The sequence below is a fragment of the Gymnodraco acuticeps genome, unplaced genomic scaffold, assembly GCF_902827175.1.
Source record: "Gymnodraco acuticeps unplaced genomic scaffold, fGymAcu1.1, whole genome shotgun sequence".
In the NCBI taxonomy this organism is placed as follows: Eukaryota; Metazoa; Chordata; class Actinopteri; order Perciformes; family Bathydraconidae; genus Gymnodraco; species Gymnodraco acuticeps.
In genome coordinates, this window is record NW_022989860.1 from 689,997 (window position 1) to 713,506 (window position 23,510).

Here is a 23,510-nt window from a genome sequence, read left to right on the forward strand (position 1 = left end):
TCAGTCTGCGCCGGAAGGTGTGTAAGCTATCTGCTGTCCTGATGTCAATGGGGAGCTCATTCCACCATCTTGGAGCCAGGATAGCAAACCCACGTGTTTTTGCTGATGGGAACTTGGGTCCCCTTCGCAGCGAGGGTGCAGCGAGCCGTTTGGTTGATGCAGAGCGAAGTGCACGTGCTGGGGTGTACGGTTTAACCATGTCCTGGATGTAGGAAGGGCCAGATCCATTGGCAGCATGGTACGCAAGTACCATTGTCTTGAAGTGGATTCTAGCAGTTATCGGAAGCCAGTGAAGGGAGCGGAGGAGCGGCGTGGTGTGGGAGAATTTAGGAAGGTTGAAGACCAGGCGAGCAGCTGCATTCTGGATGAGCTGCAGAGGTCGGATGGCACATGCAGGTAGACCAGCCAGGAGGGAGTTGCAGTAGTCTAGGCGTGAGATGACGAGAGCCTGGACCAGAACCTGCGTCGCTTTCTGGGTCAGCTGGGGACGCATCCTCCTGATGTTGTAAAGCGTGTATCTGCAGCAGCGGGTTGTAGCAGCTATGTTTGCAGTGAAGGACAGGTTGTTATCTAGGGTCACACCCAGATTCCTTGCAGTCTGAGTCGGGGAAACAACAGAGGTGCCAATGTTGATTGTTAGATCAAGAGTGGGACAATCTTTTCCCGGAAGGAAAAGCAGTTCAGTCTTGTCAAGGTTGAGCTTGAGGTGATGAGCAGACATCCACTGAGAGATGTCAGCTAGACAAGCAGAGATGCGTGCGACGACCTGGGTATCTGAGCGGGGAAAGGACAGAATTAATTGGGTGTCGTCAGCGTAGCAGTGGTATGAAAAACCATGCGGGCTAATGACTGATCTGAGCGAGTTTGTGTACAAGGAGAAGAGGAGGGGACCACGAACAGAGCCCTGAGGGACCCCTGTAGTTCATTGACCAGGGTCGGACTCGGACTCTCTCCAAGTAACCCTGTAGGTGCGGTCTTTGAGGTATGAGGTGAGGAGGGAAAGTGCAGAGCCTGAAACTCCAAGTGCGAAGGAGAGTGCGAAGGAGGATCTGATGATTCACCGTGTTGAATGCAGCAGACAGGTCCAAAAGGATGATGACAGAGGAGAGGGAGGCTGCTTTAGCAGTGTGCAGTTCCTCAGTGACAGCAAGGAGGGCAGTTTCTGTGGAGTGACCTGCCTTGAAACCAGACTGGTGCGGATCCAGAAGGTTGTTCTGATGGAGATAGCAGGAGAGTTGTCTAAAGACAGCGCGTTCAAGTGTTTTAGACGGGAACGGGAGGAGAGAGACAGGCCTGTCGTTTATAACATCTGACGGGTTGAGAGTGGGTTTCTTTAGGAGAGGGTTTACTCTTGCCTCCTTGAGACTGTTTGGAAAGTGACCAGAAGTTAGAGAAGTGTTGATGAAATGGATGAGAAACGGTAGAATATCAGGAGCGATAGTCTGAAGGAGGTTTGAAGGGATAGGGTCCAGAGGACAGGTGGTAGGGCGGGCAGAGGTAATGAGGGTAAGAACCTCACTTGGAGAGAGAGGGGAAAAGGAGGGTCTGGTGACCCAGCGGTGAGTAGAGGTGAGTCAGAAAAAGAAGAGCGAATATCATCAACCTTTTTTTCAAAGTGGTTAACAAAGTCGCTTGACAGAAGGGAGGAGGGGGAAGGGGCTTTGGGGGGGTCCAGGAGGGAGGAGAAGATAGAAAATAGTTTTTTGGAATAGGAAGATTGGATCTTATCTTGAAAGAAAGTGCTTTTTGCCTGAGAGATCGAAGCAGAGAAAGAGGAGAGGAGAGCCTGATAGGTTAGGAGGTCGTCACGGTGTTTGGATTTCCACCATTTCCGCTCTGCTGCCCGAAGGACGGTTCTATTAGCACGCAGTGCGTCATTTAGCCAGGGAGCAGGAGGGGACTGACGAGCCTGCCGAGATGTGAGAGGACAGAGAGAGTCCAGAGAGGATGAGAGAGTAGAGAGGAGAGTTTCTGCAGCAGAGTTTGGAGGTAGGAGTTGGAACGAGTCCGAGGAAGGGAGGGCTGAGAGCACCGATGAGGTAGAGGGGGAGAGGGAACTGAGGTTACCTACTGTAACCCAGCTTCTATGAGTATTGGCGCAGCCCTCTAAGGCTATCGCTATTGGGTTTACCCTTCTGCGCCCCCGCGCAGTACTGAAAACACTTGTAGTCCACGCCCCACCCTCGGGCCTCCTTCCGGTATAAATAGGGAGGTTGCCCGGCGATCTGCTCCCATACAATATAACTTTTCTTCAGCTATTCGTAGAGCCAGTGGGGCCCAGCGCTTAGAGGGCTGCGCCAATACTCATAGAAGCTGGGTTACAGTAGGTAACCTCAGTTCTATTTCGTATATGGCTTCGCCCTCTAAGGCTATCGCTATTGGGTTAAGGGCGAAGCATGATGTAGTCTGCGCCCCACTGGGTCCGTCCAGCACTAGAAGCACAGACATACCTGCTTAATAACACCCCCCTGCCTGTTGTGCCATGCGTAATGGCACATCCCCGTCCCTGGAGCAAACATACCTGTTTTCCTGACGGGGTGAAGGCTGGGAACAATACATACCGACCGCTGTGAGAAAGTAGAGACGAAGCTCCCACCTTGTCCTGCGATCATAGAGGGGGAACAGCCGTTCTCTCCGTGTCAGCCAGGTAGGAGAGCTCTCAGCTGGATCCCTGACGTCACTCACTCTGACCAGGCACTCCCAACGAAGTGTGTCAGAGGAAGGGGAACGTCCCTCTCCTACGAGGGGAAAAAGGGCCGCTCTCTGTGTGCCGCGAGGCAGGAGAGAGGCACACAGCTGGATCCCTGACGTCACTCACTCTGACAGGACACCCAGTACAGGGCGTGTCAGAGAGAAAAGGGAGACATCCCTCAAATAAAATTGAATAAATGAACAGGGGGAAGACCAAGATGCAGCCGTGCAAATATCTTCCACTGACATTCCTCCGCACAACACCGAGGAGGAGGAAATTCCTCTGGTTGAGTGCGCTTTGATATTCTCCGGGGGCTCCACCCCAGAGGAGACATATGCCTGTGACACAGCCTCACACAGCCAGTGTGACAGCCGTTGTGTAGACAGAGGTTGCCCGATCGAGCGCTCTCTGTAATGCACAAACAGGCGCTGAGAACGGCGCAATGCCGCAGTGCGCGCTACATAGCAGACAGCGCGCGCACCGGGCAGAGGAGATGAGATGTTTCTTCTTCCTCCGACCTCTTGCATCCCATGGAACTGCTGGGGGGAGAGGCTTCTCTGTGATGTGCCGGCTGTGTGGTTTGTGACACGCCGGAGGAGAGCTGTCAGTTTCTCACTCGCTGCCAGAGAGCGCTCTGCTGCTGGCTGAGTTTTTAATTCCACTCCAGATAACGTTTGTCTGAGAGGGAAGGGAACAGCTCTCCTTCCAACTTGTTATGAAACCCAGGCTTTGACAGATGCGATACGAGATGTACTGTCTGTAAAGCGACTTCCTCCCTGGAGCGAGCCAGCAAAGCAGGTCGTCCAAAGGAAACCACCCTCTCATCCCTCCTCTGTGTAGCGGCTCCAGCCTTCTCTACACAAAAATGGGAGGAGCCAGGAAATATCCAAACGGCAGACGATTGTCTGGTCTGATATTCCCTGAAATGAGAAACCGCAGGAATTTCCTGTGTTTCGGGATGATGGGTACGTGGAAGTATGCATCCTTCAGGTGGAAGTGAACCAGTCGTCCTGGTGAACACATTCCAGCCCCTGTCTCATTGCCCCAGTCTTTTTCGGGATTAGAAAAATAACGGGAGTGAAAACCCCTGATTTTCCTCCCTTTGAGGAAACCTGGAAATATCCTCTTTCAACAGGAGTTCCAGCAGCTCGGATTTGGAGCGCAAGACATCGCTTCTGGGAGGACAGGAGTGTTTCCTGTATCCCATTGAACTGTGGGGGGCTTTTTCGTCACCACGCTGCGGGGTGTGACACGTCGAAGGAGAGCTGTCAGCGTGTCCACTCCACTCTCTGCCGTGAGAGTCGTGCTCTCATGCGGGCTGAGTTCAATTCCACCCAGGTAAACAATACTCTGGGCTGGAATGGGACAGCTCTTTTCCCAATGTATCATGAAACCCAGCTTTGACAGATACGATATGAGTTGTACCAGACGGTTGTACTGGTACGCTATTCCCTGGAATGAAAACCGCAGGAATTTCCTGTGTTGCGGAATGATGGGTACATGGAAGTATGCATCCTTTAGGTCTATATAGGTGAACCAATCTCCCTGGTGAACACACTCTAGCACCTTTTTGACCGTCAGCATGTGAAACAGGTCGAGGATGGGTCTCATTCCCCCTGTCTTTTTCGGGATAAGAAAATAGCGGGAGTAATACCCCTGATTTTCTTCCTCCTGGGGAACCCTGGAAATAGCCTCTTTCAACAGGAGTTCCCGTAGCTCTGCTTGGAGCGCAAGACACTGTTCACGGGATGTTAGGCATGTCACCTGTATCCCGTTGAACTGTGGGGGGGGGAGGCGAACTGCAGGGTGTACCCTCTGCTGATCAGCCTGTTTATCCATCTGTCCATCAAACACATGCGCTGCCACGCCGAGAAACACTCTGACAGCGGGCGCGCATGCTCGAGATGTGTTGTGGTTGTCATGACGACGAGCCACGCCAGAGCCCTCGCCGCCGCTGCCCGTGAGGCAACCCAAGGTGGGCCTAGAGCGAAAGGGCTGTGCGGAGGCCTCCACACGCTGCGTATCACTCCACCTCACATCATTAGGCGTGTACACGCTCAGAGGATGGGTGGAGGTGTGTGCAGTAATATCCACATGAGGCGTTAACACTGCGCTCCTGGGCTTATTATGACCGTGTATAGGTGGCGTATCTCGGACAGAAGAATGCCGCGAGGTCTGTGGTTTAATAACCGAAGAGTCATAACCATCAGATCCCTGCAGTGAACCCTGCTGCCTACTAATCAACAGATTGAAGGCAGCTGGTGTAATTACTGTGCTCCGCAGCTTATTAATCGATAGATTAAATAGCGCAGGCTTTTGTACCGAACCCGGCTGGCTATTAACCGATATATCGGTCATGGCAGCTGGTTCACCGGCCAGAGTGGGGGATATGTGAAACACATTTGAAACTGATGACTCAGCCAACATGTTGGGAAATAATCTTCTTTTATTTTCCTCACACTGTCTCCCCAACCGTCAAGGCCGCTCTGTTTCCTCGGCGGCTCTCATGGAGCAGACACCGAACGGGAGTACCTCACTCCCTTTTTACCCCCCCTCTCCTGGTGGGGGGGCGGAGGCCCCGTGAGGCAACCCAAGGTGGGCCTAGCGAAAAGGCTGTGAGGAGGCCTCCACACGTTGCATTCACTCCGCCTCTCATCATGATGCGCGTACACGCTCAGAGGATGGGTGGAGGTGTGTGCAGTGATAACCACATGAGGCGTTACCACGGCGCTCATGGGCTTATTGTCACCGTGTGTAGGTGGCGTATCTCAGATAGAGGAATGCCGCGAGGTCTGTGGTTTAATAACCGAAAGTTATAACCACCAGAACCCTGCAGCGAACCATGCTGCCTACTAATCACCAGATTGAAGGCAGCTGGTGTAGTTACTGTGCTCCGCAGCTTATTAATCGATAGATTAAAAAGCGCAGGCTTTTGTAACGAATCTTGCTGGCTATTTAACCGATAGGTCATAGGCAGCTGGTTTACCCAGAGTGGGGGATATGTGAAACACATTTGAAACTGATGACTTAGCCAACATGTTGGAAAATAAGCTTCTTTTTATTTTCCTCACACTCCCCCGGTGCCCCGGCCGCCGCTGACGGACGATTCTGACGCCTCGGCTGCTGTTGCTGCTGGTGTCTGTCCGTCTGCCGCTGTGGCCGGGTTGGCTGCTGCTGCTGCTGCCGCTGGTGTCACTGCTGCTTCACCGCTGGCTGTCCTCGCCTGGGACACCGCCGCGGCTGCGCACAGCGACGGTGGTGTGTTCTGGATGGGCTCCTGCCCACCCCAGACGTCTTCCTCACCCGCAGCAGCTAGAGCGTCCGCCCTTCGCTTCCTGTCGGATGAAGGAAGACGCACATAGTGAGGACATGCGACCTGCTGGCTGAGAGCCGCGTCCGCGTGCTCTGGCCCCAGACAGGCTGCGCATATCGGATGCAAATCGTAGCTCATAATGTAGCCCGTATTGCACGAAGGGCACATACGGACACACTCTTTATTGCTCATGATGTTGCTTTTCTCGTGCTTCAGTAAACTGCTGGTTGCTGAAGAACAGAGGGAGCAGATCGCCGGGCAACCTCCCTATTTATACCGGAAGGAGGCCCGAGGGTGGGGCCCACCTAGCGGGTGGGCGTGGACTACAAGTGTTTTCAGTACTGCGCGGGGGCGCAGAAGGGTAAACCCAATAGCGATAGCCTTAGAGGGCGAAGCCATATACGAAATAGAACGAAGGTTACGGCGGACAGGTGCAGGATGAGAAGAGATTAGTTTGTTATGTTTGGAAAGGGGTAGAGAGAATGAAATGAAGAAGTGATCGGATGTGTGGAGCGGGTTTACAGAGAGGTTAGAAGTAGTGCAGTTCCTTGAGAATATGAGATCAAGGACATTGCCAGCTTTATGAGTTGGTGGGGACGGAGACAGTGAGAAAGCAAAGGCGGTTAACAGAGATGTTAGTTCGTCTATCTTCCCTGTCTGGAGGTTGAAGTCTCCGAGAACTACAGCGGGAGGACCAGTTTCAGGGATGTGTGAGAGGAGATTATCTAATTCCTCCAAGAAGTCCCCCAAGGCGCCTGGTGGACGGTAGAGAACAACAATGGTTAATTGTATAGGATGGGCTACTGTGACGGCATGGAATTCAAAGGTGGAAGGAGTGAAGTTAGGTAGCTTGAAGAGGGAAAAGCTCCAGGTGGGAGAGAGCAGGAGACCAGTGCCATCTCCTCTGCCAGTGGGTCTGGGAGAAGGAATATGCTGTGGAGAGAGCTGCTGGGGTGGATGTGTTGGATGGAGTAATCCACGTCTCAGTGAGAGCAAGGAAATCCAGAGACTGCAGGGAAGCGTAGCCAGAGATGAAGTCAGCCTTAGGAACAGCTGACTGGCAGTTCCACAGGCCGCCTGAAACTAGATGTTGGATGTCAGTGGAGCATGTGGGATAGACGAGAGCAGGCCGGTTATATCGATTACGAGATACACGGGGCCAGTGATAATTGCGAGAAGACATATAAACAGGAATGGAGAAAATACACATGATTATAGCATGAGGGGCTAAACAACCAAAGAAAATAAAACACCAGCGATACTTAGCTCAATCAGAGTAGGATTTGCCTCCTCTTTGCCTCCCTCGTGACTCCCGCAGGACTCTAATGTCTTTGTCAGTCTTCGTCTGTCTGACGCTGACGCTCCAGGAAAGTGCTACCTAAAAATGGACACCTGATTGCTGAGTTCTCACAGCTTTGGGGCCACGTCCCTTTAATTAGTTCACTCTCTGCAGCTGGTTGCCCTCAAAAGGAAATCTAGACTGGCTTCCTCCTGAGATGTTATTGTCTTTTCCGTGGCCCAATGGTTTTACAATTACATTAAACCCTAAGTAATAAAGTTATGAGTTTAACCCTTAATACAGTTACACCTACTCAATAAAGCTCTTAGTATTCTACAAATGTTTAAATCAAAGTTAACCCTAGCGGTCAGTTAGTTCAGTTTTAAGGTTTCAGTCAAATTACTTGTCCCAAGTTTCTGCCTGACTGTAGCGGTTTCTGCCTGACTGTAGCGGTTTTGAGATTTAAAATCACAATTTCAGTCAGATTAACTACAGAGCATTGATACAGAGTACACACTGAAACAGACTGGGGGATGGGAGATCACAGGAGTGGGGGGGGGGGAGAGCTGTGGAATGTGACCCTTGGGAGAATTCCTCCACACATTCCGATGGCCAATTCGTTTTAAACAAAGAGTTCGCAACACAGGACAGCATAGGCAACATGGGGGGTGGGGGCTGGTGAACGGTCTGGTCAATGTTTGTAAACACAATCCCCAGGATGTGTCCTAATCAAACCAAAAGAGAAAATGCAGATATCATTCTCTCTCTCGACTCGCTGGTATCTCGAGCTGAGCGCTCATTGGTGTTCATACTGCTCACAAGCTGGACTGCTGTGTATATCTAGTGTATTCATACTGTACCCCTCCTCACTGTTTATTCATCATTCAACCATTTACACCTTCCTTTTTTCCCGTCAAGAGGTTGAAAAAGAATGAGTCCTATGTTTCCAATTGGTTCCCAAATCTGAACATTGACCAGTGGCATAAGATCAGGAGCCGGGTAAATGAGAGACTGAGGAGCCCCCGAAAAACAGATCCCGAAATAGCTCGTCCTGGTTTCCGCAGCAGATAGGCCTAGAGTATGGTGTCTGTTATGTCAGTTATTTAAAATAAAACATTGAAAACTGAACTTGAAAATTGTTTCCTCTTTTTATTTTATTTATCATTTTCGGGACGGGGAGACGTGGGGAGACGTGTGTGATTAAAAATTAATTTGCAGAAATGTAAAGTGTTCTAACTAAGTTCTATTCATATTCTTGACGGGAAGAGCAGTGTAAATGGGTGGCCATATGCATTTGAAAAGCAATATAAATCACACAGTTATAATACAATAGGCTATAAAAGCACCATCGATAACCATTACCTTTATCCAATTCAAACTTTGGACGGGAAAAAAGGAAGGTGTACATGGTTGGGCTATACTGTAGTCCTACTGTATACATACAAAGGCCATTCAAGCTAGAGTTCTTCTGGAAATGTTCACATCAGGCACCTTCAAGTTAAACAATACTACAGTAAACAATTAACACAGTAGGCCTAAATTATGTGGATTAAACCACATTTATTTCGTTAAAAATAAACAAAATATGATTTTGTTTGAATGATTAAATGTCATCAGGTACCTTCAAGTTAAACAATCAGGTGCACACGTTAATGTGCCGCCACCTCCGGACTCGGCTTGACTCGGTTTAAAGAATGCACAAATGTGTTTAATTGTTTATGTCAGATATGTACTAAGTAGCCTAAATACATTTGTTCCTGCTCAAGATTAGATTCAACTTTATTGTTATTGCACATATTGCAGGTACTGAGACAACGAAATGCAGTTTAGCTTCTAACCAGGGGTGCAACAAGCAGCGAAAAGTAATGTGCACAATACTACAGAAAACAATTAACACAGTAAATTATGTGGATTAAACCACATTTATTTCGTTAAAAAGAAACAAAATATGATTTTGTTTGAATGATTAAATGTAGGGTAAATTGCCCTAATGTGGGACATTTTTGCATTTCAGACTTCGGGAATATATTGCGATATGAAGCCGATACAATAAATCAAAATCCAGTACCATTCCGAAATCCCCAGTAATATTAGACACTAATAATACAGTAAACTATTAACACTGTACATATTATTGTTTGCCCGTGGGATTCGGATGATCGGTAGTGAGACCCGTGCTGCATTTTCCTCCGGTCGGATGTGATATAAAAACAAAGCGATTATTTTTGTTGTTGTAAACTCACGTGGATTAAATTTAGTGCATTCATTTCAACTCGCGAACATATGATACATTAAATGATCGTGAGGATGATGATTGAAAATCGTTTGTTTGAGCCTGGATGCATTTCCTGATCTAAAAACATAGCGATGGTTTTGTACTTACGCCAACGTGAATTAAACATTATTTTGTTAAATAAAAACATGGGGATGTTTAGTAAATGATTACATGTCTCTTATTTAGCACAGAATATGATCCTATCCGTGACATATGGATCTTAACAAATATCCGCTATATCAGATACCTGTAGATCAGCTGTTTATTTCACATGAGTTCCAGTGTGGCAGCTTTTCACGGCTCCCCCTGGTGGATCCATTATCCATTGCAGCTGGTTTCATTATAATTAAATGTATTTATCAAAGGGGCGTTTCAAGTCCTGCGGGGGGGTTTTCCTTTTCAGCAGGGGCCCACCCCGTGCCGATCACGGACCCGCACGGGTAGGCGTCTGAAATGGAGCGCTACATCTGTAACACTATATGATCGTCCAATGACAAAGGTGAAAGAGTTCAAATACTGTGGTTTGATAGCAAATATACATGGAAAATGCATAATAATCAAGTGCAAACAAAATGCAAAAAAGTATTGAATTGATTGCAAGCTGTAGCTGGATGCAACTGGGGCACAGATAAACAAGCATTAGTAGACATTTACAGATCAATTATGAGGTCCACAATAGATTATGGTTGTATAGTGTATGGAGCAGCAGCAAAAACATCACTTTTAAAAATAGAATACAATATAAAGCATTGCGGCTATGTATTGGAGCGATAAAGTTATCCCCTATCAATGCAGTTCTGATAGAAGCAGGAGAGACACCGCTGGAGATCAGAAGAGAGAAACTTGCTCTGTCATACTGGGTCAGACTACAAGGAAGTGGAGAAGAAAATATTTCAAACACAATATTACAGGATTGCTGGGAATATGCAAAATTCCAGGGACGTGGGTTTGGCTGGACAAGTAAGGAAAGAACGAGGGCATATGGAGTGGAGAATATCACGTTTGCCAAAGCAATCCCATTTAGCAGTGTTCCCCCATGGCTGTTCCCAGAAGCTAAAATAGATGAGTATTGTAGAAAGGAAAAAAGAGTGGCAAATAAATGAAGTGGGAATTAAAACAAGTATGTATCTGAACGAAAAGTACAGATGGTTCTAAGAACAAGGAAGAGTGTGTTGGAGTTGGCATATACATCCCAGACTTTAAAATATCTATTTTAAAAAGAGCATCTGATCAATTATCAGTGTATACAGCAGAAATGCTTGCTGTAATAATAGGATTGCAGTGGGTTGAAGAGGTCAGACCAGATAGGGTGGTTATATGTACAGATTCATTGTCCATATTACAAAGCATACAATCAACAACAACTACTAGAGAAGACATTCTCATAGAACTGAATCATAGCCTGTTAAGACTGCACAGAAGCGGCATAGATCTACAGTTCTGCTGGGTGCCTGCACATGAGGGGGTGAAAGGGAACGAGTGTGTTGATAAATTAGCAAAAAGTGCACTACAAAAGCAAATAACATTACCAGTTCAACTTGGTAAAGGAGAAGAAAAAAGGGATGGAGATCTGGCAGACGAGGTGGGAGGAAGACCAGAAAGGCAAGGACTATCACAAAGTACAAAAGACAATTACAATTAATATTCATAAAGAAAGAAACAGAAGGGAGGAAATCATGATGGCTAGACTCAGAATAAATCACACGGCTTTGAATGGTACGCTGTATATCATGGGGAAAAGTGACAGTAACAAGTGTGCGAACTGTGCAGTAAAAGAAGATGTAGAACATATATTGTTACATTGTGACATCTATAAAGCGGAAAGAGAACAATTAAAGGCTAAAGTCTTAGAGGCAGAGAGGGAATGGAGTGTGGTTGGTGTTTTGGGAACAAAAGGAGTAAGAGCTACCAGAAAGGCACTGTTTAAATTCTTGAGTGAAACTGGGGTAGGACAAATAATTTAACATTAGGTCAGGAAAGAACATAGATTTGTTTTTTGTTTTATTTATTTCATGGTTTTATTGATTTATTTATTGATTTAAATTTTATTTTGATTAGAGCATAAGTTAAAGAGTTGGAATCATGTGATGATTCATACTCATGTAGGTGGTGGTATGCACCTTTAAGTTGTTTGCAATCCCCCAAAAGCAAGAGAAGAAGAAGGAGTTGCTCAGTTGTGTGTGGCACATGGAGGGAGCAGGAGACTCCCAGCGTGAGGAAACATTTCTAAGCTGGTAAGTCGGTTAGCGGCCCGGCTACGTTAGCCTTTGTATAGTTAAAGGTATTTTTGAGTTTAACAGCAATAAAGCCTCTTTTTTGGACTTGAACACTGCCTCTGTCGTGATTGCTGCACTACCACTTTTCTCTTTATCTGCCCAGTCCTGTTACAATGTGAATGTTACAGGACAATGGTCACATATCTAAGTGATTCATCAAGGTCAGCGAGGGATATAGTTGGTCTTCATACCTCAATAATGTATTTACAATGTAGATCAATGGAACTGTCGGCATATACATTATACAATGAATTATCTGAAATGTATACATACCTCTTGCAAGGAAGACGTTTTAGGGACTGTTGCCTCATTCACACCAACGGTGTTTCAGGGCCGGTTCGGAGCTGGAGCTTGAAAAGCACCGGGTTTTCCTCTTCACACTGCAGCGGAGCAGCCTCTTAGCTCCGGAATCCGGTTCGTTTCAAGCACCAAAAAATTGTCCGGCCAGAGCAAAAGCACCACATACGTCACGCTTACGTCGAGGCGGGGGCAAGGGCAGGATCAACTCCTGAACAACAACAAAAAGCCCGCGTTTTATCCAGTTTGTACAACGATGAAGAAACTTAACAAGAGTTTCAGAGTTTCAGTGTTTCTGCCATATACTGTATAAAGGTTTCTGCTCATGGTGAAGCAACGTGTCTGCGTGTTAAGGTGGAACCTGAGCATTCACGTTGATCACCTCTCATTATAACTCATTATAAATCTATAAAACTATAAATATTAAACTTTACTTCACGTGTTCATTTGAGAACAGCTGTTACATACCTGGGTGAAGGTTACAGTTCATTTAAATGAAAGATACAACGTAACTCCACACTCATGGTTCAGTCCACCTTAAGAAATAAGACCGACCTCGGAAGCAGTTGTGTTTTAAAAAAACCTTTATTGACACGAGTACACTTTTTTATAAGAATATAACTAAACCACAGAAATGACTCCGGAAAAGCTGCAGATAGAGCCATAAGAAATGAATGCAACTGATTTCATCCGCGCGGTTTGGCTTTATGAATCAGGCACGCAAACGGTTACGTCATGACGCAAACGATGACGCAACGACGCATTACCAGTCGGACTCTGGGCGGTGTGAAAAGAGCCAGAGCTAAACCGAAGAACTGGTTCTGAACCTGAAAAGCTCTAGCACGGAGCTTGAACCGGAGTTGCGTTGGTGTGAATGAGGTATCATTGGCCCACTTGTCGAAATCAGCCTGTACAGATGTAGCACCTCATTTCAGACTCCAGTTTACAGCTTCCTGCATACGACCTGCCTAAGACCAGTATCGAGGAATGTTATGCCCTCCCACTATTTTCCAAGAGGGCGTTGCCAGATTTTCAATTTCAGGTTTTAACCAGGAGATGGCGCTTCATTCACAAATACAGAAAGACAAGTTTCATGGACTTTCAGTTGTGTTTTGAAGAGCATTTGAACAGATATTTTAGATCAAATAAAGTATATCTAATCTTGTAATTCAATAATATATAGTCTTTATATATTAAATAATCATAATAATAATGTAAATGTTTACATTACATTTCTTTATTTGTTATGCTCATACTTTTACCTTTACAATCGTTTGCTTTAATATGCAGTATATTTTTTGTATATTTTTTTGTTTGCTTCCTCCTGCTCCCTTTCGGACACATACTGTATGATTTATTATTATTATTAATATGAAGATATTATTAAGATAAGATGTTACTTTATTGATTGAACATTTTAGTTTAGAATGTGCTGTCCCACGGTAATTCAGAAGGCTCACAGGTCACATTCCGACCATTATTTAAAACACTAGGTGCTTTCCCACCGTCTACAGTTTGATTTGTATAGAGGGAGCTCTGTGGCTGATTGGCCGGCGATTAGGTGTGGCGCATTTATCATTAGGTGATCAGAGCTAACTGCCTGCTGTCTGATTTTAAGCTTTTATCATCAGTAGACTCGACTACTGTAATGGTGTCTTCACAGGTCTCACTAAAAAATATATTAGAAAGCTGCAGCTGACTCAGAACGCCGCTGCTCGAGTCCTCACTAACACTAAGAAAGTGGATCACATCACTCCTGTTCTGAAGTCTTTACACTGGCTTCCTGTGTGTCAAAGAATAGATTTCAAAATATTGCTGCTGGTTTATAAAGCACTGAATGGTTTAGGCCCAAAATACATTTCTGACCTGCTAAATTATGAACCATCCAGATCTCTCAGGTCTTCAGGGACTGGTCAGCTTTCTGTCCCCAGAGTCAGAACTAAACATGGTAAAGCAGCGTTCAGTTGTTATGCTCCAAATATCTGGAACAAACTCCCAGAAACCTGCAGGTCTGCTGCAACTCTGACTACTTTTAAATCCAGGCTGAAGACTTTTCTTTTTGTCGCTGCTTTTAATTGAACTATTCATATCTTAGACTGCACTGTAACTTTTATCCATGTATTTTTTCTTTTAATGTTTCTTTTATTATCTTTTCTTTTTAATGACTGATTTTAAATGCCATTTTCTTAATGTCTTTCATTTTTTGTAAAGCACTTTGAATTGCCGTGTGTTGATTTCGTCTTTATTATTATTAATATGAAGATATTATTAAGATAAGATAAGATGTTACTTTATTGATTGAACATTTTAGTTTAGAATGTGCTGTCCCACGGTAATTCAGAAGGCTCACAGGTCACATTCCGACCATTATTTAAAACAATAGGTGCTTTCACACCGTCTACAGTTTGATTTGTATAGAGGGAGCTCTGTGGCTGAATGGCCAGCGATTAGGTGTGGCGCATTTATCATAGGTGATCAGAGCTAACTGCCTGCCGTCAGATTTCATTTAAAAAACAGGTCTGATTTTAAGACTATTTCTGCGCTCATAAAGAATGATAATAAGAATAATGTGTATCGAACTGGTTTCATTAATTAGTGAGTTTATTTAACACTAGAACCGCCAATCGGGTCAATTTGTGTGGTGTGTGTGTGCAATGTAACTTTTTTTCAATAAAATATTAAAGTCTCTTACAGTTACTTTCGTAAACCTGAAGTGAATACATTTTGGATTACTTATTGGAATTATTGGTGGAAAGATTTCCTCACAACATTTAATATTCATTACTAAAGGAACAGCCGAATCATCACAGCGCACAAAACCTATTACCGCCGCAGATGGACCAAAAAAGGGAGCGTTTGAAAAAAAATGTGCGGGTCCGCTCAGTGAAACAATAACAACGAAACATGGAGGAACAAAAGTCTGCGTTTAAACCTACAGTTAATTTAGCTGCTGGAGAAGAAAGATCAGGGGGGAGGGGGGGGAGAGAGCTGTGGTTGATGGGCCATTAGCTGGCCATTAGTTGTGTAAATACACAGCTGAGAGCTGCCGTTTCATTCAGACTGTTTAAAACACGGTAACAACGGACTATTTTTCTTAGCGGATGCATGTCAATTTAAATCAATACATACAACTATTTTTTAAATCAATAAAAACATTTTCTAAATCCATAAAAGCATTTCAATTAATATTGGGAGTCATTTTACGTCGTTACTTTGTTGAGAATGTGGCCATGTAATAAGCGGGATAATTTGCAGCGACTTGTTCCTTATGGGGAAAATGACACCATTCATGCAGATCAAGATCCCTCTGCTACGCGTCGGGATCATGATCTGCCGACGAGGCTCCATTAAAATATAAATATTTTTAGTGAATTACTGAGTTTAGGCACGTTAATAACGTTTTAATGAAGTTGAATACAGTATATTCATATGTGTCAGTGATTTCATGTCAATTCACTGCACTCTCCTGGCTGAAATCCTACCTCACCGACAGACATCAGCTTATCAACATCAACAACTGCACCTCCTCCACTGCTCCTCTGTCCCAAGGTGTCTCCCAGGGTTCGGTGCTTGGCCCCCTCCTCTTCATCCTCTACATGCTCCCCCTTGGCAAAATAATTGGTCGCCACAACCTTCAATTTCACTGCTACGCCGATGACATCCAACATAATATCTCAACAAAAACCATCACCCCCACAACACACTCCACTCTCACCAACTGTCTCTCAGAAATAAAAGCATGGATGCAAACAAACTGTCTCCAACTGAACAGTGCCAAATCAGACATCATCATCATCGGCCCCCCATCCCGTATCAAAGACATCCATTTCAACTTCACCATTGACAGCCACACTCGTATCTCCCCCCCCTCACATCCGCAACCTCGGAGTCATCTTCGACAGTCAGCTCAAATTCAATCACCACATAAATTACATCACCAGGACCGCCTTTTTCCACCTCAAAAACATTGCCCGTCTCCGCCCATCACTCTCCTCCTCTGCTGCTGAAACCCTGATTCATGCATTCATCACTTCACGACTCGACTACTGCAATAGCATCCTCTACGGCATACCATCCAACCTAATCAATAAACTCCAACATATCCAGAACTCTGCTGCCCGCTTCCTCACCCACACCCGCTCCCGAGACCACATCACTCCCGTCCTCCAGAACCTCCACTGGCTCCCCGTCGGTCAAAGAATCAACTTCAAAGTCCTCCTCATTACTCACAAAGCCCTCAACAATCAGGCCCCCCCCCCTACCTCACAGACCTGCTGCACCACCACGCCCCTTCCCGCTGCCTCCGCTCATCAGAAGCCAACCTCCTATCCATCCCCACCCGCACCAATCACCGGACCTGGGGGGACAGAGCCTTCTCCGTCGCTGCCCCCTCCCTCTGGAACTCACTCCCCCAACCCATCAGAGACTGCACTGACCTCACCACCTTCAAAAAACTCACAAAAACTCACCTCTTCAATCTGGCTTTTAATGTGTGATTGTTTTTGTATTATTTGACTTTAACTTTAACTATATATTTATTTGTTGTTCCTTCCTTTTCTTTTCCCTTCACTATATCTGTAAAGCGTCTTTGAGCACCTGTAAAAGCGCTAACAAATTAAATCTATTATTATAATTCGGCGAACATAAACATAAATGATCGTGGTGAAGATGATGATTAAATTAGGATTACAAATCGAGAGCCGGGCTGCATTTCCTCTCGTTCGTTTTTTTCGACTAAACAACATTATTTTGTTAAATAACAACATGGTGATGTTTTGTAAATTATTACATGTCTCTATTTAGCACAGAGTATGATATCCGTGACATATGGATCTTAACAAAGTTCCGCTGTACATCCAGCGTACTGTATCTGACTTTATTTCACATGAGCTCCAGTGTGGAACCCCACTGCACCCCCTGGTGGATCAATGATCCATTGCAGCTGGCTTCATTATAATTACATTTATTTATCACGGGGGAGGTCTCAAGTCAAGCTGGAGGTTTTCCCTTGAGCGAGGGCAGATCACGTACCAATCACGGCCCTCGCATTTCAAACTGTCTGAAATTAGGTGCTACATCTGTATGTTCCCAAAATCTGCACTAATAATAAAACATAATTGAAAAAGATAAGTAAATTAACTTTAATATGACCAATCTCTGCAATTTTTATCTCGAGAGTTTCTTTTAGGGTGCAATACATTATACTATTGCTTACAAGTACATTCATTTGATTTACTAAATACATTAAATTAATTTAATTTCACAAAATAGGGAAATACTTACATTTTATCAACTGAGTTGGATGTCCTTTTGGCGACAGGGCAAGTCACATTCTGGCATGTTTGTATTATTTCCGTTTTTTGCAAGTAGTCCAGTCGAGAAACAACCATGTCCTCCTCAGTCCCAAATGCATCCCATGATTTCCCTTTGAATCTGGCTATTGTGTTCAGCCACAGCAGCTTTCCCTGTGACCACTCCCTTTGTTCAAAAAGCCTATGGACTTGCAGCAGGGTAGACATCCATGAGTCAAGATTAGCATTTTCTGACAAATCATTTGTAATGCCTGGTCTCCTTTTTATTGCGAGATGCAGAGTGTACAGGAGGTTGTCCACTGTACAAGTGTTTGTCATTGACACAGTTTGCTGTCCAATTGTTCCCTCTCTTCCCCAATGTGGACAGCATCTCTTTTGCGGCTGCACACAAGCAGGACACAGTTAGGCTGAGCCACGCTACTGCTAACTAAACTAAACGAGAAAACGCAGCTAAAGCTGGAAACTCAAAATGCTACTGATAGCTCGGGCACAACGCCACAATCAGAAAAGTACGAAAGAGCACAATAAGGGCAACTTTATGGGAGCGGGAACACTGCCATCACCAGAAAGTCTAAGATGAGTCGCGAAGCTGCACACAGCCAGCTGTATGCAGAAAATCCTTTAGTTCAAACCCGAATGCTGTAGGCTACAAAAAAGTAGCCACGGTACTCTCGCACAGCGAGAAGATGAAAGGAACAGATCCTCTGACGACACCGGCAGATATAGCCGGGTCACAGGTGACTTTGTTGGTATTGGTATAGACATATCCAGTGCTTAAAGCACCGCCTCTGGCGGTCAGTAGGGATGAAATAGAACATCTTGTAAGAAACAGCGTCTGAGGGCTTCTTAACATTTAACAAACTATGAATGTGTCATACCCACTTAACGGGAAAAAACTCAGCTATCAGACAATATTAACAGACCTCTCAAGTCTCACGCATTTCACTCCATTCACACGCTCACACGCCACACCTTGTATTTCTCACGCAGAGATTTCTTTCCATGGTACCGCCCACCAAGTTGCGCCGCAATTTTGTAAACAAACTAGTACAGAATCACTGTAGCCACGCATCAACCAATCAAAAGAATGTAAGCTGTCGAACAGCCAATTATAAAATAACATGGCTGTATCCGGGTAGGATTTAGACATTCCGCTCCAACATTACATTCTGATTCCATTCCAATGATTAAGACGCTCGCTGAAGAGTAACCAAAGAGGACGGCTGTCACATAGTCACTCACTGACATTTTGCGTGGCTACAGACTGCTCGACGTGGGAGAAGACCATATTTTCAGTACAGTAAGTCATCTCATCATTGATTTCCGTTGTTATGGAATATATGTCCAGGGAGGTTTTAGCTAACAGTTTGACTGACTAGACTAGAGTATGCATGAACTAGCCTATCTAGCCGGTTGAATCCCTGCTAGCTAATTTCAGCAGCTATTCTGATGTTTGTTTTCTTCGGAATTTTGCGCCTACACTAACTTATTATAATGATTATTATTGTTATTTATTATTATCATTGTTGTTATTGTTATTGTAGTAAGCACCAAGGCTATTTGCTCCCTTGTTGGACTGTCCCTGTGTCTCCTATTTTTCCCGGTGTGTGCGCGCGCGCCAGGGCTGGAAATTAATTTTTCAAAACATTTGATATTTACACAACACATGAACATTTACCAGCCACTGGGGAAAATCTACCAGCCATTCAGTAGTAAACCAATGGTACATTTGTATGTATTTAAAATCTACCAACCACTGTTATGTTTTACCAGCATTTGGCTGATGGTTTGTGTTCATTTCCATCCCTGGCGTGAGTGTGAGTATATTTTATCAGAAAACAAAGCATATTAATAATTATTGCATTTGTCTTTCAAAGATGTCAGGAAAGAGGCAACTAAGCATTCTTTCATGCTTTCAAAAACAATCAGCTCCCTAAAAAGGTGGCCAGATCAGAGGACACTGTAGAGGAGGCAGTAGAGGAGGCAGTGGAGGAGACTGGGGAGAACCCATTGGAAACAGAGAAAAGGAGAGGATTATGTGGAGCAGCCACATATAGGTGTTCCTTTAAGAAGGAGTGGTCAACTCGATGGCCATTCATCACAATGGGAACCACCAGCTCCTTCTACTGGTGCTCAGTGTGCAGACAAGATAACTCCTGTGCTCATCAAGGCGTGAGGGACATAAGCAGGCATGTGGAAGGCAAGGGACATCGGGCCAAAGAACAGTCTCTAAACTCAGTCAGCAGTATTGCACAGTTCTACGTGCCAGAAACTTCTGTTGGAGGCATGAGTGTACAAGAGGCCAAGGTACAGTACAGTGTAGCACAGGAAAACTAAAAAGCTGGCGGCAATGTTTGATGAATTACATTTCTCTTCAAATTGATGGTCATATTACCTTGAAAACGTATTTAAGGTTATGAGGTATGTAATCAGTTGTTTCTGTTGCAGACCAGGAGGGCTGAGGTGAAGGTTGCTGTTGCAATGGTGCAGCACAATGTTCCCTTTGCCGTTGCTGACCATTTCAGCCCCTTGTACAAAGAATGTTTTAGAGACTCCCCTACAGCTCAGGGCTTTAAGAGCGCAATGCACAAAAACAACGTGCCTCATAAATGAAGCAGTGGCACCTCATTTTAAGAAGGAACTGTTGATGAAGATGAGAGAGAATCCCTTCACACTTGTCACAGATGGCTCGAATGATACTGGTATGTGCTTAACAACTTCTATCAGTAATTAGTACTTATTTTGTATCCATTTCTACATGCACTCATACAATTTGAACAACATATTGTTTTAGTTATGGTCCTTATTGTTACAGGTCTAGAGAAGATGAATCCTCTCACTGTCAGAATTTTTTACACCAACAAAGTTGTACACAGGTTCCTTGATATGTGCACCACCAGTGGACGGAGCTGTGGCACCGCTGAAGTGATCTACACAGAAATCAATGACACCTTGCAGGAAAATGACATCCCTTGGAGAAATTGTGTAGGTCTCTCTATTGACAATGCCCCTGTAAATACAGGTGCCAGAAATGCAATCTCAGCCAGAATATTGAAGGAAAATGGCAGTATTTACATCCATGGATGCCCCTGTCATATCATCCACAACACTGCCAAACATGCGGGGCAGAAGTTGATGGAAGTAAGTTCAAACATGTACACTCTATATTACCAATCTGTTAAGCCCAATGCCATGTAAAACAGTTTGCTGATAGTGTTGCAATAGATACTTGAATTCATGTATTGCAGATATCCGGATTTGATCCAGAGGATCTGACCGTGGATGTTGGGGACTGGTTCAAAGGAAGCACCAACCTTAAAGGTTACCTGGCAGGTTTGTGATTCAACCAGCTCTACTGTTATAGAACAAAATGCAGACATTTTTAATTTGTTTACTGTTGATGTTATGTTTTATATTTTCCAGAATTTTGTGAATTCCATGAGAGCGAGTACATGGAAATGCTGCTCCACATTTCAGTGCGATGGTTAAGCCTGGAGAGGTGCATCACACGAATTCTGCGACAGTATGGGCCACTTACCAGCTATTTTAAGTCTTTAAGTATGTTGTTTGTTTCATTGACAGTAATACAGGTGCATTACACCAGACTAAATGTGTACTTTTAAGCACTGACTGTGTTTATTTACAGATGAGAAACAACCAAGATTTAGAAGGCTGGTGAATGCATTTTCCAACCCCCTGACTGAAGTCTACCTACTCTTCTATCAAGCGACGCTGCCAGTGTTCACCCTACTGAACCTCCTCCTCCAGAGAGAAAGGTCTTCCATCTTTCAGCTCCACGGAGAGGTAAAATGCAAGGGTTAGGCCATCCTGCTGCCAAATACAGTATGTCTGCTTGAATTGGCTGATATGTCCTTTTTCAAGTAATACATGGAAATGTTTTATGAACTACAAATTTGCAGATGACAAAGTTCATCAAGAAACTGTGTGCGAGGTTCATGAAGCCGTCAGCACTACAGGGCCGACAAGTCCATGACATCCTCTACAAGGACCCACTAAACCAACTGTCAGGTAAAAGTTTCATATAAGGAGATACACCTGTATTCTCATTGACCTCAAATATACTTTTTGGGAAGATTGTTGTTATTGGGCAAGTTGGGTGATATCTCTGTTATGGCTGTTAAAAAGCATTTGTGTAGGCATACCATGCTTGTAGTTTATGGGTAAAATGGTATGCTTACATAGAGGAATACCTTCAACCACTTGCACTTATTGTGCACATAGTGCTCAAAACTAGACAGACTGAATCTATACACTGACTGTTTGTCTAGTTTTGAGTTAAATTGCCAAGTGAAATCCCTGTCTCTACCTGATGCACATTGTTGAAACTACCTGGACTTAATTTGCTTCTCTATCTCTTTCTGTTCTCTGTCTGGTAGGAGAAAATCTAAATGTTGGCTTCACCACCAGAGCTACCCTCAATAGGCTCCTTGAGGCTGGAGACATCACACCTCAGGAGGTGCAGCTATTCCAACAGGCAGCACTGGCATTTCTGGTCAGGGCTGTGGAGTATGGCATCAATAAACTCCCTCTGAAGGAGGCTCTTCTGAGGCATACAAGATTTGTGGATGTGCAGCAGAGGACTGAGTGTGGGGTGGAAGATGCCCTATACTTTATAGACAGGTAAGGGTTTCCACATTTTCCAGGATTTCAATACTTTGATTGAATACATTAATCAGTTCTTTACACATGGTGCTCTTTTTAGATTTCAGGAACTACTACCTTTCCATGGGCCGGAGGAACAGGACAAGGTGTGTGAGGAGTTCCTGGAATATCAGCTGATAGATATCCCCATGCCCCAAGATCCCACCACCTTTAATGTTGAGGAGTTTTGGGGGAGTATGTCCTCAATCAAGTGCAAGGTAAGAAATATGTGGCACCACATGACATACACATAATCAATTTAAATCAAAAGCAAAGCATTTGAGTAATAGAGTGTCTTGGTTCCTTTTTTTAAAGGTGACCGGTTTGAGCCAGTTTGGGAGGCTCACTAAAATAGCTCAACTTGTTCTAGTGCTCCCTCACTCTAATGCCGACGCGGAGAGGGTTTTCTCGATGGTTGGACTGAACAAGACAAAAACTAGGAAAAGCTTGGCCCTAGATGGAACACTGTCCTCCATCATGACAGTGAAGATGGCAGGCCTGGAACCAAACTGTTTCAGATGGGAGCCACCAACCCCAGTGCTGAAGGCCTCAAAAACTGCCACCAACACCTACAACAAAAAACACTGACACACACACACACACACACACACACACACACACACACACACACACACACACACACACACACACACACACACACACACACACACACACACACACACACACACACATCCCTTCACTAAGAATGCAATAAATATGTTTTTATTTGTATGAATTTATGTGTCATTTATCAGATAAGACCACCGTCCCCACCCAAAGCCCCGCCGCTGCCAAAATCTCACTCTGAACTCTGTTCAAAACTTGAGAGCCCTGATATTAACCATTTTTAGCTAAACAAAACACAAGGATAATACCAAGCCTCTGAATTAGCACTTAGCACAGAACTCACGGTAGAAATATTTGATTACTTCTCCGGGGCTGCAGAGAGATATTATTTTACGGATCGAGCCTGACAGTGGAGGTCTGCAGGCAGAACCCTCTGGAAATCGGGATTACATTCTTGCATGTTTAGTTTAGTTTTGTATTCTATGTCCGCATGAGGAAAGCACGATAAACGTAGAAATATCGTGCTAGGCTAAATTCATGCAGCTCCATAATTCCTGATTTATTAAGTACTAAAAACTTCTCAAAAACATTCCCTCTGATTTTATTCACAAATCGATACCTGCTTACTATAAAATGTTTTACAAATGTATTTAAACTGCTGAGCTAAGAGCCATTAGGCCTGATGGAAAATGTTCAAAATCAACCTCATTGAAACTTGAAAACACGGAGCCATTATATATTAAACTTGCCATGTCATTGCAGACCGATGTAGCTGTACAAGCGAGAAAAATGTACTAGCCTATTACGTGCCTGTTTTCCCGCAAAAAACTTGGGGGT

General features: G+C 44.6%; 1 protein-coding gene across 1 annotated transcript; it reads left to right on the forward strand.

The window, feature by feature from the left end:
• Window positions 1-20,579: 20,579 nt before the first annotated feature.
• Window positions 20,580-22,735, forward strand: LOC117562529. Its single transcript, XM_034240375.1, has 8 exons — window positions 20,580-20,585; window positions 20,693-20,777; window positions 20,868-21,002; window positions 21,091-21,248; window positions 21,365-21,473; window positions 21,842-22,085; window positions 22,168-22,324; window positions 22,422-22,735. The coding sequence occupies exons 1-8, from the start codon at window positions 20,580-20,582 to the stop codon at window positions 22,692-22,694; spliced, it is 1,167 nt and encodes a 388-aa protein (XP_034096266.1). The 3' UTR covers window positions 22,695-22,735.
• Window positions 22,736-23,510: the final 775 nt, after the last annotated feature.

What these genes read in the sequence shown, in the direction of transcription:
- LOC117562529 (XM_034240375.1), top strand. An exon ending in CCCACTAAACCAACTGTCAG is followed by an intron (nt 21,474 to 21,841) that starts GTAAAAGTTTCA and finishes TCTGTCTGGTAG; the next exon opens with GAGAAAATCTAAATGTTGGC. An exon ending in GCCCTATACTTTATAGACAG is followed by an intron (nt 22,086 to 22,167) that starts GTAAGGGTTTCC and finishes TGCTCTTTTTAG; the next exon opens with ATTTCAGGAACTACTACCTT.